General features: G+C 38.2%; 1 protein-coding gene across 2 annotated transcripts in view; it reads right to left on the bottom strand.

The window, feature by feature from the left end:
- LOC113070226 (insulin-like growth factor 1 receptor) overlaps positions 1-15,321 on the bottom strand; it is a 79,857-nt gene that overhangs the window by 25,371 nt on the left and 39,165 nt on the right. For both annotated transcript variants that reach the window (XM_026243450.1, XM_026243449.1), the window contains exon 3: positions 985-1,294. In XM_026243450.1, the coding sequence (XP_026099235.1) occupies positions 985-1,294 (310 nt within the window). The remainder of the gene's footprint in view (positions 1-984; positions 1,295-15,321) is intronic.

Genomic DNA, 15,321 nt, shown 5'->3' with positions numbered 1-15,321 from the left:
AGGAAGCCTGCTGCTGAGAACGCGCACAACAGGACGCGCTCAGGAGAACAGGTCAGACATTGCATGTTTCAGAGTAAATACTGTTCATTTTCTTGCACAGACCACTGTTTTGTGTCTTTACACATCAATGTGCCATCACAAGCCGCAGGGTTTAATTTGGTTTTGTTTATGTATGTTTGTGTATGTTTTTTTGTATGTTTTAGCTGTGATTCCCATCCACTTATATTATAAGAATGACAGACTGCAACGGTTTGAGTTAAAAATCTTAGTTTGTGTTCTATGAAGAAACAAAAGACACCTACATCTTGGATGCCCTGGGGGTAAGCCAATAAACATAAATTTTCATTTTTGGGTAAACTATACCTTTAACTGTCTGACTCACTGAACCACAAGCCACTTCTGACTCGAAATTAACCAGGTGTTCTTTATTTTATAACGTATTTTTAAAAATAAAAAAATTTGCTAAACTATTTGGTAATACATTTATTTTCACAATAACAGTAACACAATAAAGTTTTATTTAGTATGCAAGAATATATTATTTTGTATGTGTAAACAATCCCTTGTTTTAGTATTTATTTTTATAATTTATTATAAATATTATGTAATGTTTTGAATTACCAATTTACATTTTTTACATTTTTAGTAATTTTATTATGTGCTTTTGTCACTTTTTTATATTTCTATTTGCTATTAATACAAGTTACATATTGATTTAAGTTTTACTTTTAGTAATTTTAATACTTAAACTTATTTTATTTCAGTTAAATGCCAAATTCAAAATAAGCATTTCTAATTTTCGTTTATGATTAAGTTGAAATCTTTAATCTAATATTTAAGTATAATTTCAGCTTCATTTCAGTTAAGGAAAAATATTTTTAATAGTGTTAGTTTGAATTAGCAATAACATATACAATACTGCAAAAGCATAAATTCAATAACACTCTTGACACTGGTGTTTAATGAGGCACTCTGGAGACATACCTCTGAGTGTCATTTCGGGTGAATCCGGGTGGGCAGTCCGGCATACACTCCCCATTGTGGATGACAAAGTCGACCTCACTAGGTAGGTGAACACGGGCACACATGTCCATGGTGATGCAGCGCCAACCTTCAAACTTGAACGTGCCCGGCGGGCAGGCCTCAACGCAGCGGTCCTCGTGAAAGTAATGCTGGCAGGCGGCACATGCCTTATCATTGTCTGGTTCAGTGCAGCTGCCCAGACACTGGGGGTGACAGCACTTGGGGTGAGACTTATTCGTGCACGCCCTTTTCTCGCACTTCTTTGGACACACTGGAAAAGAAAAATATAAAGATAGAGACGAATGTCAGTTTCTGCTTCAAAAGAAGAATGAGTTTTAACATACAAGGTAACACTGTAAATCACCTGAACATGTTTTATGGAGAAGCATGTTTATTTTCCTGAGGCTTAAAACAGTTGCATCTGAATGCTATTATAAAGACTGCTCCTGTGTGTGTATCTGTGTGTGTTCTGGTGTAAGATGGTAGCTAGTTTTAGGATCAGTTGACTGTCAAATAAAAATGTCCGAGGACGTCTATGAAGAGGGGCACAGAAGAGGAAGAAACCCTGTGTGAAGTCAAGATGCACTGTTTTTGTGCAGGATGCGGGTGTTTGTGCAGGGCCTGGAGCTGCTGTGTGTCAGCCGTGTTAGTAAACTGCAGCTCTGGACTCACTACAGCTAAATATTCTTACTGTTAGAGGCTGTTGAGGGAATTTAGAGTGCAGGGCGGAGGGGAGAGGAAGAATAGAGCGTGAAACTAAGCCAAAAAGTCTAGCTAGCAGATGGACCGCAGTTTGGACTATTAGCTTGGGAAGCATCTAGTCAGGCCGGGCCCAACAAGAAGCCATGGTCCATCTGGTGGTGGGCTTTAACGGAGCTTGATTGTGTCATGATGAGAATCACTAGCTAACAGTTACACATAAGTCCTCAGATCTAATGGTCCAAGAGTGCTGATATACAATCCAACAGGATTTTTCACTGTTTGTATCTCTCCTCTTGTCTGTGTTTGTACATTTCAGACAAACTGTCAAGTCTGTGCAATGGCGAAATTTTTTAGTGACTCTTTCCGTATAATAACATTGTCAAACGAGTAGGTGGTGACAAGTGTCTTTTTAGCAAATCATTGAATTATTCACTCAACTGATTCATATTGTCTTAATGAGTGAGTCTTTGAATCGTTCACTGAACTAAATAACTCAAACACTTAAATCTGGAATGAAACAGATCGGTTAAACAAGGCTTCATGAGTGAGTACACTCACTCAGGCAATTCTTTTAAAACACTGATTCATTTAGGAATGAAACACCACTTCTGTGTGTTGCTTGGAGATGCAATGGTTGATTCTTTGACTTTGTTTTGAACTATTTTGGTGGGGCAAAAATGGACAAAGGAACTGACAATATTGTGTCTAAAATGTAAATGTACTTGTTACTAACAGCTTTATAATTCTTTCCACTGTAACATATGAAACAAACAGCAATGCATCATACCTGGGAAACAGAGCAGATTGATTGATATTTAGAGGTATGGTGCATGGCATAAACATTTTTTCTTTTTACTGAAATCCTTGCAATTGTTTTGTCTACATCTAGTATTAACATGTTCATTGTACAATGACTTTGAACTATAGTTTCATACAAACAAATGGGTCTGTTTGGAGGCTCTCTGTAATCAGCTCTTGACAAACAAATCAGTTCCATTGTGGAAAGGTTACTGACATCATGATGTAACCCCAAATGTTCCATATGAATTTCCACAAGAGACCAGCTTCTGCTAAAAGCATGAGAAAGTCACTTTTATGCAGTGCAAAAAAGCATGAAAAAATAGGAGCGCGTTTCAAATTAAGCTTGAAACAACAGGCCATATTGAACACACTTGTTTGCTATGAAGAGTCAAGGGATCCTAGTACACTGTTGACATATGTGGTAGGATCAATAAGCATTCCAATGGAATCACTTCCATTGAGTGAGCAAAGGGAGACAAGCCCTGTCAGTAACATGAGACGCATGAGAAAAGCACAAGAGGAGAGCTGATAGTTTGACTCAGATCTACAGCCAAGATACAATTGGTGTTCCGGATGGCTGCTTACTAGCTGAAATCGAGAGAGCATTAAGTCTTTATTATTTTCAAGTAGAATTGTTTTGCCAATTATATTATTCTGGCAGGAAAAAAATAATTCCAAATGGTCTGGTTGTTTTCAAAAGTAACAACACTTTTGTAGGTACCTGTTAAAAAAAAAAAAAAAGTAGAATATTTTAATGTATGTTAGATATTATAATATGACAACACTTGTCAATATTCCAATTGTATTGGAATCAGAAGTAGAAACTGTTTTAAAAAGTTTTAAATTATGATATGAGAATAGAACTTAATGCCTGTGTCTATGGTAGCATCAACCATGAAATTACATAAAAGCCATTGTTTAAGATATAAGAATGAGTCAAAATGGCAAATTATTATGTTTATTTAAATACATTAATTAATATTTAATTCTATATACCTTTTTCGTATTGGTCTGAACAAATGTAGCAGACGGGATGAATGAAAACGAAAATTCACTCACTGAAAATAGGAGCAGCTTATGGAAAAGCAGAAATATAGCAGTTACCCCATACGCAAAGCACTTCTAAACACTTGCAGGCAGGCAGGATGCAAAGAATATTAAAAAAAAATAATACAAATAAAAATTCTCCTCAATATGCACAAATCACTAGAATGGCCTATGTTTTTTTTTTTTTACTTTAATAATTAATGATTAATAATTAAGGGTTTGTTTAAACCCAAATGAAGAGAAATAGTCATAGTGATGCTTGCCTCATGAAATAGGAGCTGTGCTCCAGGAATGACAGCAGGTCTATAGGAAAAGCATATGTGCAGATACTGTTGAAAGTTCTGCCTGGGTGGGTTGCCGCCCGAGGTGGCACTCCAAGCGCTAACTAGGAAGCCGGCACCATCAGCTCAACATGAAGAGGCAACTTAGCCACATGGCACGGAACTCCTGGTCGCCCGGCAACAGAATCCTGGCACTCTGCCCAGCAGGCTCATGGGGCATAGCCAAAGAAACATCTACAGTACATGGGATTTTTTCCCTTTTTATTTATGAGCTCACATCATGCAGTACAACATAACAGGGGAAACACAACCATTCTGTTTATTTTTTTAATGAATATGGCCCATTTAGTTGATATGAGTAGGATTTCCTCCTTTAGGTACAGCCAGTGTTCCCTCTAAGACTTCCACATGTGTCTTGCACTTATGTCACAATCCCACAGTAAAAATGAAACACGAATGAGTTAGGGAAGCCATTTGGTTGAATGTGTGTGTGTACAGAGTGAATGTTCAGTGCTTAAATCCTCAATACCCTTGAGCAAGGCACCGAACCCCCAACATCTCCCCGGGCACTCACTGCTGTGTGTGTGTACTTGGATGGGTTAAATGCAGAGCACAAATTCCAAGTATGGGACTCCATACTTGGGTACACGTCACATCACTCCAAATGTGACCATATCTTAAGATGCGGCTCTCTGTACAACCTGACCTTCATCACTCTCACCACTGCATTTTTACTTCAACAAAAGGAGCTCAGAGACATGCTGATCTTACTGCATCTGTCATCACTCCCATCACACTAAGTATGTTTGCTTAGTTGCCTATCGGTTTCCAAATGAAAAAGGGTTCACTGAGGTGATCCCACAGCACCGGGACGTGATTTGACACACTCTTGACTCTCCACGGTGGAACAAACATCAGCAGGGACTTAACTGGCTTGGGTGGAGACATTTTTCCCACTTCTGCCAGTTGAGATGCTTTGCATTCTTCTGCACATTCTGCCACATCATAAGCCACCCTGCAGAATTGACTAGAACATTCCTTAGTTTAAGTTTAGTGAGAGAAAAACAACAAACAATTGTGAATAACTTCCATAACCAACTAAGGGCGCATGCAGAGCAATAAAAAAAATATATAAATTTACTTAATCCATATCTCAAGTTTCTGGCGACAAGCAATGCGTTTAGTAACTGCTGCAAAGCGTGACACAATCACAGACAGCAAAAAGATATTTGATGTTCAGATGAGAGGCATAAATTTGGACCAATGAGATTCCAGGGTGGACAGGGATATTTAGGGTAATGCAGAGCTCCAGATTGCAACCAGAACGGTTGCAAATGTGACCAAAACCTTTTGTAAAATTGTGATTAAAATCTATTTAAATTCGGCAGATACATGCATGTACAAATCATGCTATAGATCTTATTTTAAAAGGTGCATCCATGTATGTTAAATTTTTTTTAGTCCGCATAAATCCCGCTCCTCTACAATCAACAGCAAGTTTGCATTTATTTTGAGTGTAATAACAACATCTTAAAATTCAACCAACACCTAATAGATGGAACCCACCCTACCCACCCTATTATTTTTCCGATAATCCATTACATTGTAATATATGTCAATATATGGAAGAAAAGATATGATGCTACATTTCATCATGATTTTAAGATTAAGCCGTAACAGTCTAAAAAACTTTGTGTGCATCCATATGAAAGTCCAACTAAATCATATCAAGTGCACACCAGTGTTTACCGGAAACAACAACAAGTCATGACGACTGATTTACGATCAAACAATTCTTGAAATTATTTTTACTGAATGAAAAAAAAAGGCATTCAAACTAGAAATGAACCAGGAATTGATAATGTAATGTACATATATGGGATACAGAAATACAAACAAAGTGATAAGCAATAAATCCAGCAATGATTTATACAGAACTTTATCGCCTGTTGCGCAAAACCAATCACCTTTCAAATCAGAATCATATAACTAAATTATTAAGTTAGGAATATTGTATCATACACGTCATATTTAAAACAGGCATGGCTTGGAGCTGTAAATGAGAACTGCATTTCCTTAAATAGCCACATGGCCCTTTTACGGCCTATTAATAGCAGCACACTTTCCAACTCTAATTCCAACCCTAACCATCTTACTCACGTCTCCTTAAATATCTCACCGTCCTCTAACTACCTGAGAATTGAATTAAGCTCGAGCTAAAAGGCCTAAACATAAGCATTCCTGGCTTGCTAGTGCTCTCTAATCCTTTTACAAACAAGGTCCTAATAAGTGGAAGCAGGAAGTTATTCATTATTTGGAATGCCACCAAAAGGGGGCACCCAAGGCAAACTGCTTTTCCATCCCACACACACACACACACACACACACACACAAAAAAGCTCCACTGCAATTCCTCAATGAGGAAATATTTTAGACATGCATGCCTTCGGCTGGAAAGGAAGGCAGTTAGGGCTGACTGAAGAACGAACGAGGAGAAAAACAAAAATACACCATCACAATCAGAGCATTGTTGGTATCCACACCTAGCTATGCCATGCATGGTGGGTTTCCTCTACTTCACGAGAACGTTGCGCTACCTAACAAGGAAGTCCACAGTGGATCGGAACACAAATGCAGATGTTTAACAGCAGAGAAACAACCTGCTTAACGTGAAGGTTACATATTATCTGGCTTGCTTAGTGACGAGACAAACTTGCGCAGGGGCTTGTGGCGTGACAGTCCTGATATGACTGACCCTGTCTGCTCTTTGGAGCAGTCATGAGGGACGCAACGCTTGCTGACCAGCTCTGCAGTGAGCTGACCAGCCCTCCCTTCTCCTCCCTGTCTGTGAAAGCCGACGGCTCAGACCACATAGACACAGCCGAGATGAGAAGAACAGCACACAGACGCAGAAGCGGCAACTGAATTGACATAGGTGCTCATTATATCAAAGGTTAAATACAATATCTTCTGGATTGACGCAATCGTTTAAGAGGAATGCAGTAAAAAGAATGTTATTATCCCCGGACGAACCCACTGACACACTTGGATGCCATTCTGTCTTAGGGGTCTTAACTCAGTGGGCTATGTGAAGAATAACTAGAATGTTCAAAAGGGGTAATCTCAGAGCAGAATGTTAATCCTCTTGGGCTCGGCACCAGCCACAAAAACACATTTCAGGACAGTGATGGAAAAACGAAAATGCGAGAGGTATTTTGCTTAAATTATATGATTGCTTCATTGGTGCAGACACCATTTATTGTTTCGTTTCAACAATGCCAGGCATTTGTTTTTCATTAATGCGTCATGTGCTGCTTGGCTCACAACGTAGCTTCAATAGCGTTCTCTGGAGCTGAAAAAAAATAAATAAATAAAAACCCTTATGCGTCATGCTGCTCTAGCACATGCGCATGTGGAGGGGGGAAAAAAAGACAAACCCGTCTTGAATACCATAACACTCCAATGCTGCGCTGAAGCTGAACTCATCATGTCATCATGCATTTGGAGCCAGACCTCGCTGCTGCTGCTTCAGACTCTGCGTGCACACAGACACGCATGGCTGAGAGATGTTTGTAATCTTAGATTTGGGATAATGTGACCCAGCGAGAGGCCCCAGAGCAGGCAGACTACCGAATGTCCCCTCTATGGTGCAAAACAAATCCACTGAGGGAGAGAACCTTAACACAGACGGAAGCCCTTACTGAAGCAACGAGTGTGTCTGGGAGAGTGCATATCACACATTGCAATAAAAAAAAACATTTGTTGCTTAAATGGATGTGCTTTGTATCATTAACAGTAATTTTCTAATCATCTTCAAGTTGCATAATCATAATCAAGTTGCAGATGGATGTTAACCAGTACAAGGATGTTTAAACACAATATGAGTGTCTAGTCTGAAGCCATTAATTTAAATATCCAGATACAGATTATAAATAATAAAAGATAATGGACTAATTTTGGTGCTTTATTTACTCTCCCTCATTCATATAGATTATCTTAACAAAAAAAAATAAAAAAAATAAAAAATGAAAAAAGTTTATTACATAGACCTTAGCGGACAGATTGAAAAAGGTTTTAATTTTTGTTTCCATGTTTCATTTATTCTGAACTTAGAACAACATGAGGGTGAGTAAATGATGAAAGCACTGACATGATGCCTAAAATCATCTGACTGAAAAAGGATTTGTTTCCAGCAAAAAAAACTGAACTGTAAAAACAAAAAAAAACTGTAATTCCCTGAATATAATACAACATATTCCGTTGTCTTTCATTAACCTATATGCATCATTTTTGTTAGCGTTTTAATTAATAATAATATCTTCAATAGTCATGACTGATGGCTGATGTCTGATTGTACCGTTAGAACAGCCTACTACCTCATTCTGTTTTGATCGTAAGTCCTGAAGAGACGGGACTTGGAGGTGAACAGATGGACCAATTGGAGACAAGAGGGGGAGGTCCACAATGATTGGCATATCATGGACTGAAGTAGAAAAGTGGTAAACAGTCCTGTCTGTTGTGGGGAGAGGGAGGTGGTGCCAACCATGGTAATTACATATGCATGTTTTCCAGTTCCAGCTTTTTTTTTTTTTTTTTTTTTTTAAGTGACTAATTTCCACAACAAATGTTAATTCCATATTAATTATAACCAATTATAACTAATTAACTATAATTAATAATTACAATTAATATTTTACAAACAAAATATTTAAAAAATTATAATATTTTTAACTTTGACAAATATATTATAAAATATAATATGCCTTAATTATAATGAATAATTACTATTATAATTAAAAACATTATAATTTATATTTAAAACAAAGATGTGGAAACCATTTTCAACTTTAACAAAGCAGCCAAATATTGTTTTACTTTTTTCGGTTTTGTTCTTTTGTACTTTTGTTATTTTACTTAAACCAAAAGTAACTTAACTGAATAGTAGTACCAAAGTAAAAAAAGAAGAAAAAAAAATTCCTTTGTTCCAATTTTTATTTATTTAAATGCGACAGCAATGTCCAGTCTATCGTCGAGTATGAGAAGCACCCACAAGTGCTTTACGTGTGTATAAGCATGTGTGCTCAAACACTCTCTGGTTACCACTGACAGGCGCAGACTGTTAGCCTTGCTCCCACTTCCACAGGACCCTAAGCAGACCTGCGGTCAGACCCCTGGCTCCATAAAGCCACATCCTTATCCGGAAACACAATCCCACTTGGGATCATTCTAGACACTCAACATGACCACAACAGTACACACAGAGAGGTGGATGTTTCCTCCACTCAATCCCACAAGGCTCATGACCCAGGTGGGTAAAACTAATAGACGCACGCCTGCCTCTGCAAGCAGGTCACTGCAGATCGAAGCCATCTGTTTCTATGATTTTTGTGCAGGAAACAAAACAAGTGGAAAGAAAGAAACCAAATAACAACCAAATATCTGTCCAACTCTCTAATATCCCTGAGTTTGTGAGCAAATAAATGTGCAAGTCATTAAAACATCTGTACTGAAGTATGCATGGCAATCCCATCACTCTCTCTCCTGTTATCTAGCTTACATAAATATACGCTTCTTTACCTATAAATAAAAAAGAAGGTGTAATACTGTGTGTGAGAAAAAGTGTGAAAAGATTTCTAGTTACCATTACTTTGGGCAGTATGATGCAGTGCAGAAAAAAAATACAAACATTTGGCAGGAAGGAAGGAACTCCATATATGGGATGAAATGAATCATCACAAAATTGCCTAAAAAATTATTGTAGACAAAACAATGAAAGTGAAAAGTTTAAATAAAAATAAAATGATTAAAAGTTAGTTATGTTACATCTAAAAGAAATAAATTCTAGATAAAATTGTTTAAAAAGTAAATGATTCAAAGAAAAAGTTAAGTACGGCTCTAGTCGGTGTAGTTTTATATAAACAGCCAGACTGTGTTCAGTGCCAGCGTCACGCTAGGCTCCTACAAACCAGGCAGTTCTCGAAAATCGAACAGACATGGGCCACCACAGTCTGGCTGATTCAGAAGGAGGGGGAGGAGACCAGTTTTATTTTGGTTTTCCACTGCTTTTGGAGGTGTTTCCTCTCAGTGCAAGAGTTTACTAAAAATACTCGACTTCCCAGATTTTCTTCATTAAGTGCGTTGGGTTTCCTGGCAGCTCTGCACCTGCTCACTGCCGGGCTGATGGGGGGTTAGAAAATACCCCACAGACTCACTTCACATACAACACACTCATACAAGAATACACACACACACCTACTTTACTGAAAAAAACACACATATATTTTTAATAATAAACAACGGGGTCCTCACAAATATTAAGGCACTAAATTCAGAGTCACCTGAGAGCATTAAACATGTACATGTTACATTAGGTTGCTATTCACTTTCACTACATGGAAAAGAGCAGCGTGAACATTCTGCTAAAATTTTGCTTTTGTGTTCTACAAAAAAAAGGATGTCATACAGGTTTGGAATGACACATAGGTAAATAAATGACAGAAATGTCATTATTCCCTTAAAATAAATGAACTATTCATTTAAAAAACACACACTCCCTCCTGTGCAGAGTGAGTCTCGTCTGATCTCCGGCTCGATCAGGAGTCTTTGAGTTCAACGGATCGCTTCTGTCAAACCCTGTTTCTGCGGACAGTCATCAGTTGCTTTGCAGAGCAGCTTCAATACCGCCTGCACACTCTTCATCTTAGCATTGTGAACACACACACACACACACACACATTTCTCTAGCACAACATCTGGAGTTGTATAATGCCACATCTACATTTTTTGTTTACTTGAAGGAGACAGTAATCCAGCGTTGAGCGCATAAATATTTGGCCTGCCACTTAAAGCGGATGTCATATAGTGGCCCGTTCTTGAACCTACATTGAATGATGAAGCAGCTTTACCCTAAAAACTAACAAGGTCATTAGCAACCTGCTAATCTGACAGATGGTGGATAGCAAATCTCCAAAAACCAAACGGTTTGTGAATGTCAGAGACCATGTAATGTGCACAAGCATGGCGGAATATGAAAAAGAGTGTGAATCAAAAAGGAAGATATCGGTTTAAACGTTAAGAAACCAATGGCCAGATTATTATTTTTATGATTATATTACTGTTGTTGGATTTTAATGCTACTTATAAATCTGCTCTACATTCAATGAGAAAAAGAAAAATACATTTACATATTCAAATAGTACATGTGATGTATAATGTACACTATAAAAAATGGATTTGCTAAAGATTTATATTTAACAGTGGCACAGTGTGCGTGCCTCTTCTGCTGCTGCTCTGGCTAGCGTCCCCGTCTTGATGAGGGCGACTGGTGGCTACTTATTCATCATCTGGCACCACACACACACACGTATATATACAGACTCCTCTGCTTCTTTATTTATTTTGGGAGAGGAGCAGAAAGGTTGTGTGTGTGGCCCGTTTTTGTTCTCGGGAGAGGGACAAGACCTGCGGTACAATCACCCTTAGAGGCAGCAGCTGGCTTTAGTGAGCTGAGCAAGCTCGACCTCCCCTCTTCCTTTCAGAGCTTTGTTTTTCCGTGCTTTCATGTGAAATGGACTGATGAGATTCTGTCTTTATTGGTAAGTGGGACTCAGAACCATGGGTTCAAACCCAGAGCTAAGACGCCACAGGCCCAATTTCACACGAAAGCAGACACAGCGATCTTATTTTGCCAACTAACACACCATTTAAAAAAGCTTTGATTAGCTGAAATGTTATCTGTTTTCATGTCAAAGACACTACAATATCAACAATTAAGGTAGAGATTATATTTATAAGTGCTTATGAGTCTATAAATGTCCAACAGATATCTCTGGTATATGAATGACAACTTTGGCACATCTCTCGGAAGAGTGTCCAGGTCAGATTTCACCTGAAGATCGGAAGAAAATAATACTATATTTTAATTTAAATCAGAATAAAAGGCAGTACAAAAACTACAATGATGCATAAATACTTGCAATATGAATACCATTTTATTTTGTCAAGTAAATATTTATATTTTTGCATTGTAGAGATAAAAATGAGTGAAACAAATTAATTTAGAATTATTTTATATCAAATAATTATTTGTATGAATTTTAAGTCACAATGACCAACACAATGATTAACAAAACGTGTAATAATCATAAAAAAATATTTTTTTTAATGCAAAATATAATTCCTTTCTTCATCTTTCAATTATAAGATGAAATTGATTCATCCACACAAAGCGATGTAAACAACAGGAAGGTGTGATTGCAATACTCTGTCACTGCCCCCTGTTGTAACGGAGGACAGTGAACTACTCCATAAGGCTTATACTTTGGATTTAAAAGATTTGATTACATGATGCACCTGTTTTACTGTGGTAAACAATGGGCCTCGTAATAGATTGTCCTCATTAACTTCACAGCTAAATAAAGCAATGCTATTACACATGAGCAGCTGAGTGTGAAAAAAATTGTTGTGTTTATGGTCTGAATGGCTAGATTCAGCATACCATGGTCGGAAATTAAAGAGGGCTTTACACCAAAGTGAGAAAAAAAATATTGCCAGCAAAATGAAAAAAAAAAAACGTAATTCAAGATAAATGGGCAAAAATTGCCCCTGCACAATTAAACAATCAATTATGGCTATCGCGATTCAAATGAAATGTAAAAATAACAGGGTCTATTGATGTAATTACATTTTCATTGTAATTACGTTTTTTTTTTTTTTTTTTTTGCATTTTCAAGTGTTAATAACCAATCATATGCATTTCATTATTTTCTTTTTGCATTTTCAAACCTTATAACCAATCATATGCATTTCTGTTGAGCTTAGGAATACAAAGGCCAATCAGAGATGCTTGGGTTAGTCAGCGCTGAAAACTCTGGTGTTGTTCTTGAGTGTGAGCGCTTACTAATCGAATTCTCATGAATTCCCTCATCATAAACAAGATAGTGTGGATATTATATAAATAAAAGATTCATTTCATAGCTTCAGTTATTATAATGGGAGTGTTTGCATAAAAATGTCATGTCATGGACCGAAAAAAAAAAAATTGTCAGAATATTGCAGCTGTATTAGCTCCTGTTTTCAAATGTTTCATTTAGATAGTATTTTAAGCGGTCAAATGTTATTGTCAAATATTTTGATTGACTAAAGTATTTATTACATTTAACTGTTTGACATTAAAAACAACAATTACGATACAATTAAGGTAGTGATAAAAATTGCCCTCAGGAATGCAAAAGCTTACCGACCCAAGACTTGTCAAAAGAACTGTTTTTGAGACTTTGAATTTCTAGTGTAATAAATGAACTGGAAGCCATTACATTTGTGAATTTTCATCTCTAACTCATTATTTGATCACACTACCAAAAGTTGAAACTGAAATCCATCCATTTTTTCCAAACCACGTGTATATTTATTTATTTTTCAATGGTATGCAGTGCATACTGTGCAGTTAGTATTCCAGTCCAAACACTGTGTGTGTGTGTGTGTGTGTGTGTGTGTGTGTGTACAGTGATGAGGATGAAACAGGACAGCTGACAGCCCTTAAATGCTCTTTGGTTCATGCTGCTCGTTGGCTGACGGTGACATCATTATTCTGTTCTCCTCTTTCACCTCCTCTTTTCAGAGTTTGTTTACCCCCCTCTCTCTCTCTCTCTCTCTATCTCTCATTCATTCTAATGTCAGAGTCAGTACAGGGGCCATAAACCACAAGACTCAAGGCAAATCGAAAGGCTAACTTAATCAAACCAATCCTGTAGGATACAGACTGTTCTTTACCAAAATCATTCAAATACACCTCCAACCATATAGTGTCACATGCACAGGAAGAGAGAGAGGTGATCATTGGTTGATTTAGAAAGCCCTCCACCGCTGGCAGAATTGATCTCGATAGCAGACAGGTGTCTGTTGTCTGGCAGTGCCGACAGGATGATAGATAGATGGAGGAAAGGCGGTGTTTGACAGTGTAAGTCAGCCAGACTGGTGGCTCTAAACCTCGTCTGCCCCCCCCCCCCCCAATCCCAAAACAGATTAGCCCTTAGTCAGATTAAGGAGGAGCTTTTGCGAGAGCTCTGTATAGGGAGGAGGTGAAATGTGCTTGGAGCACGACAGGAGGAATCAAGGGGTTAGAAGTACGCGGCTGCTCGTACGCGGCGGGGGAGTGATGTGGAAAAGTAGAGCAGGACAGATGGCCACCGCACCTCTTCACTTCTTGTCCCATGTCCAGTCTGCACACACACAGTTGCATTTGCTCATCCTCGTGTCATTCAAAACCTGTTTGACTTTCTCCAGTGGAACACAACGGGAGATATTCTGAAGGCTGCATTGGTTGTTCTTTTCCACGCAATTGAAATAATGGGGATTGGAGGTTTCAAGCTTCAAAAAGAAGTAAAAATATCATAAGTGGTCCATATGAGTCACGTGCATCAAGTCTTCTGAAGTCCCCCTTGTGCTTTCACTTGTCTCAAAAAGGTGGTTGCTAGCTAAATTGAACTACAGAGATCTTTAACGTCATCATCCCGAAAAGATGAACTCATCTACTCACTGGTCCACTTTCACAGCCTCATTGCAAACTATTCAAACTCAAACGTTCGGGGAAAACATTTTGTAAATAAAGAGTGAAAGAGTTGTCGGAATCTTAATGGTGGTGACGTTAAAGTCATACAACTGAAGTTTGTTTAAAGATTAGGTTTCATTTTTTACTTCTTTTGATTGTATTTAGGCTTCAAAATCATTAAAGTTGAGTTCACGATAAACGTAACCTTTGCTTAGTTTTTCCCAATATTCCAATATTGTGTTTTTGTCGAGGGAACTACTGTGATGCTTCTGGGTTGGCGTGCAAAAATATGTAATCACTGCAGCATTCTATAAAGAAATTCATACAGGTTTGGAAGAGTATGATGGTAAGTAAAGTATGGAAGAATATATATATATTTTTTTTTTATTGGTGAACTATCCCTTTAAGGCAAGGAGTAAGCAGACAAGGGAGAAGCAACATTAGAGATGGCGCAAGAGAGATGGAGAGAGGATAAAAAGTGAGGAAGACTGAATAAAAGGAGAGAGAGAGGGAACAACAGACAGCCACGGGAAAGCATTAAGCCCTCATGATGTCACAAACACAAGACTTCCAGAAATTATTGAAACAGAATAGCCTCCGCTTCCACCCCCCAACAAACAAAAGCCCCCATTGTGCAATGTTGCACCACGAACACAGCTAGGGGAAACATAGGAGCACTGAAAAAGCATGCAGTGACCCCTCTCCCCTTCTCACCACCTCAGCCCCCGGTCCCCTTCTCTCTCTCAACTGTGACAGCGACAAGGCAATGCAGCACCACTGCGCTCCAGCCCACTGCGGGGACTCCAAACTGATAATATTCCCTTTGTCTTCCCGTAGACTGAGACCTCACACAAACTCGGCTGAATGGGAGAGGAGCAGTACCAGGGGCGGCCAGAAGGGGGCCAGAGATACTCTCCA

The sequence above is a fragment of the Carassius auratus genome, unplaced genomic scaffold (assembly GCF_003368295.1).
Source record: "Carassius auratus strain Wakin unplaced genomic scaffold, ASM336829v1 scaf_tig00003529, whole genome shotgun sequence".
Taxonomy (NCBI): Eukaryota; Metazoa; Chordata; class Actinopteri; order Cypriniformes; family Cyprinidae; genus Carassius; species Carassius auratus.
The sequence above is the reverse complement of the archived record's forward strand: the minus strand, read 5'-3'. Positions and strand labels throughout refer to the sequence as shown.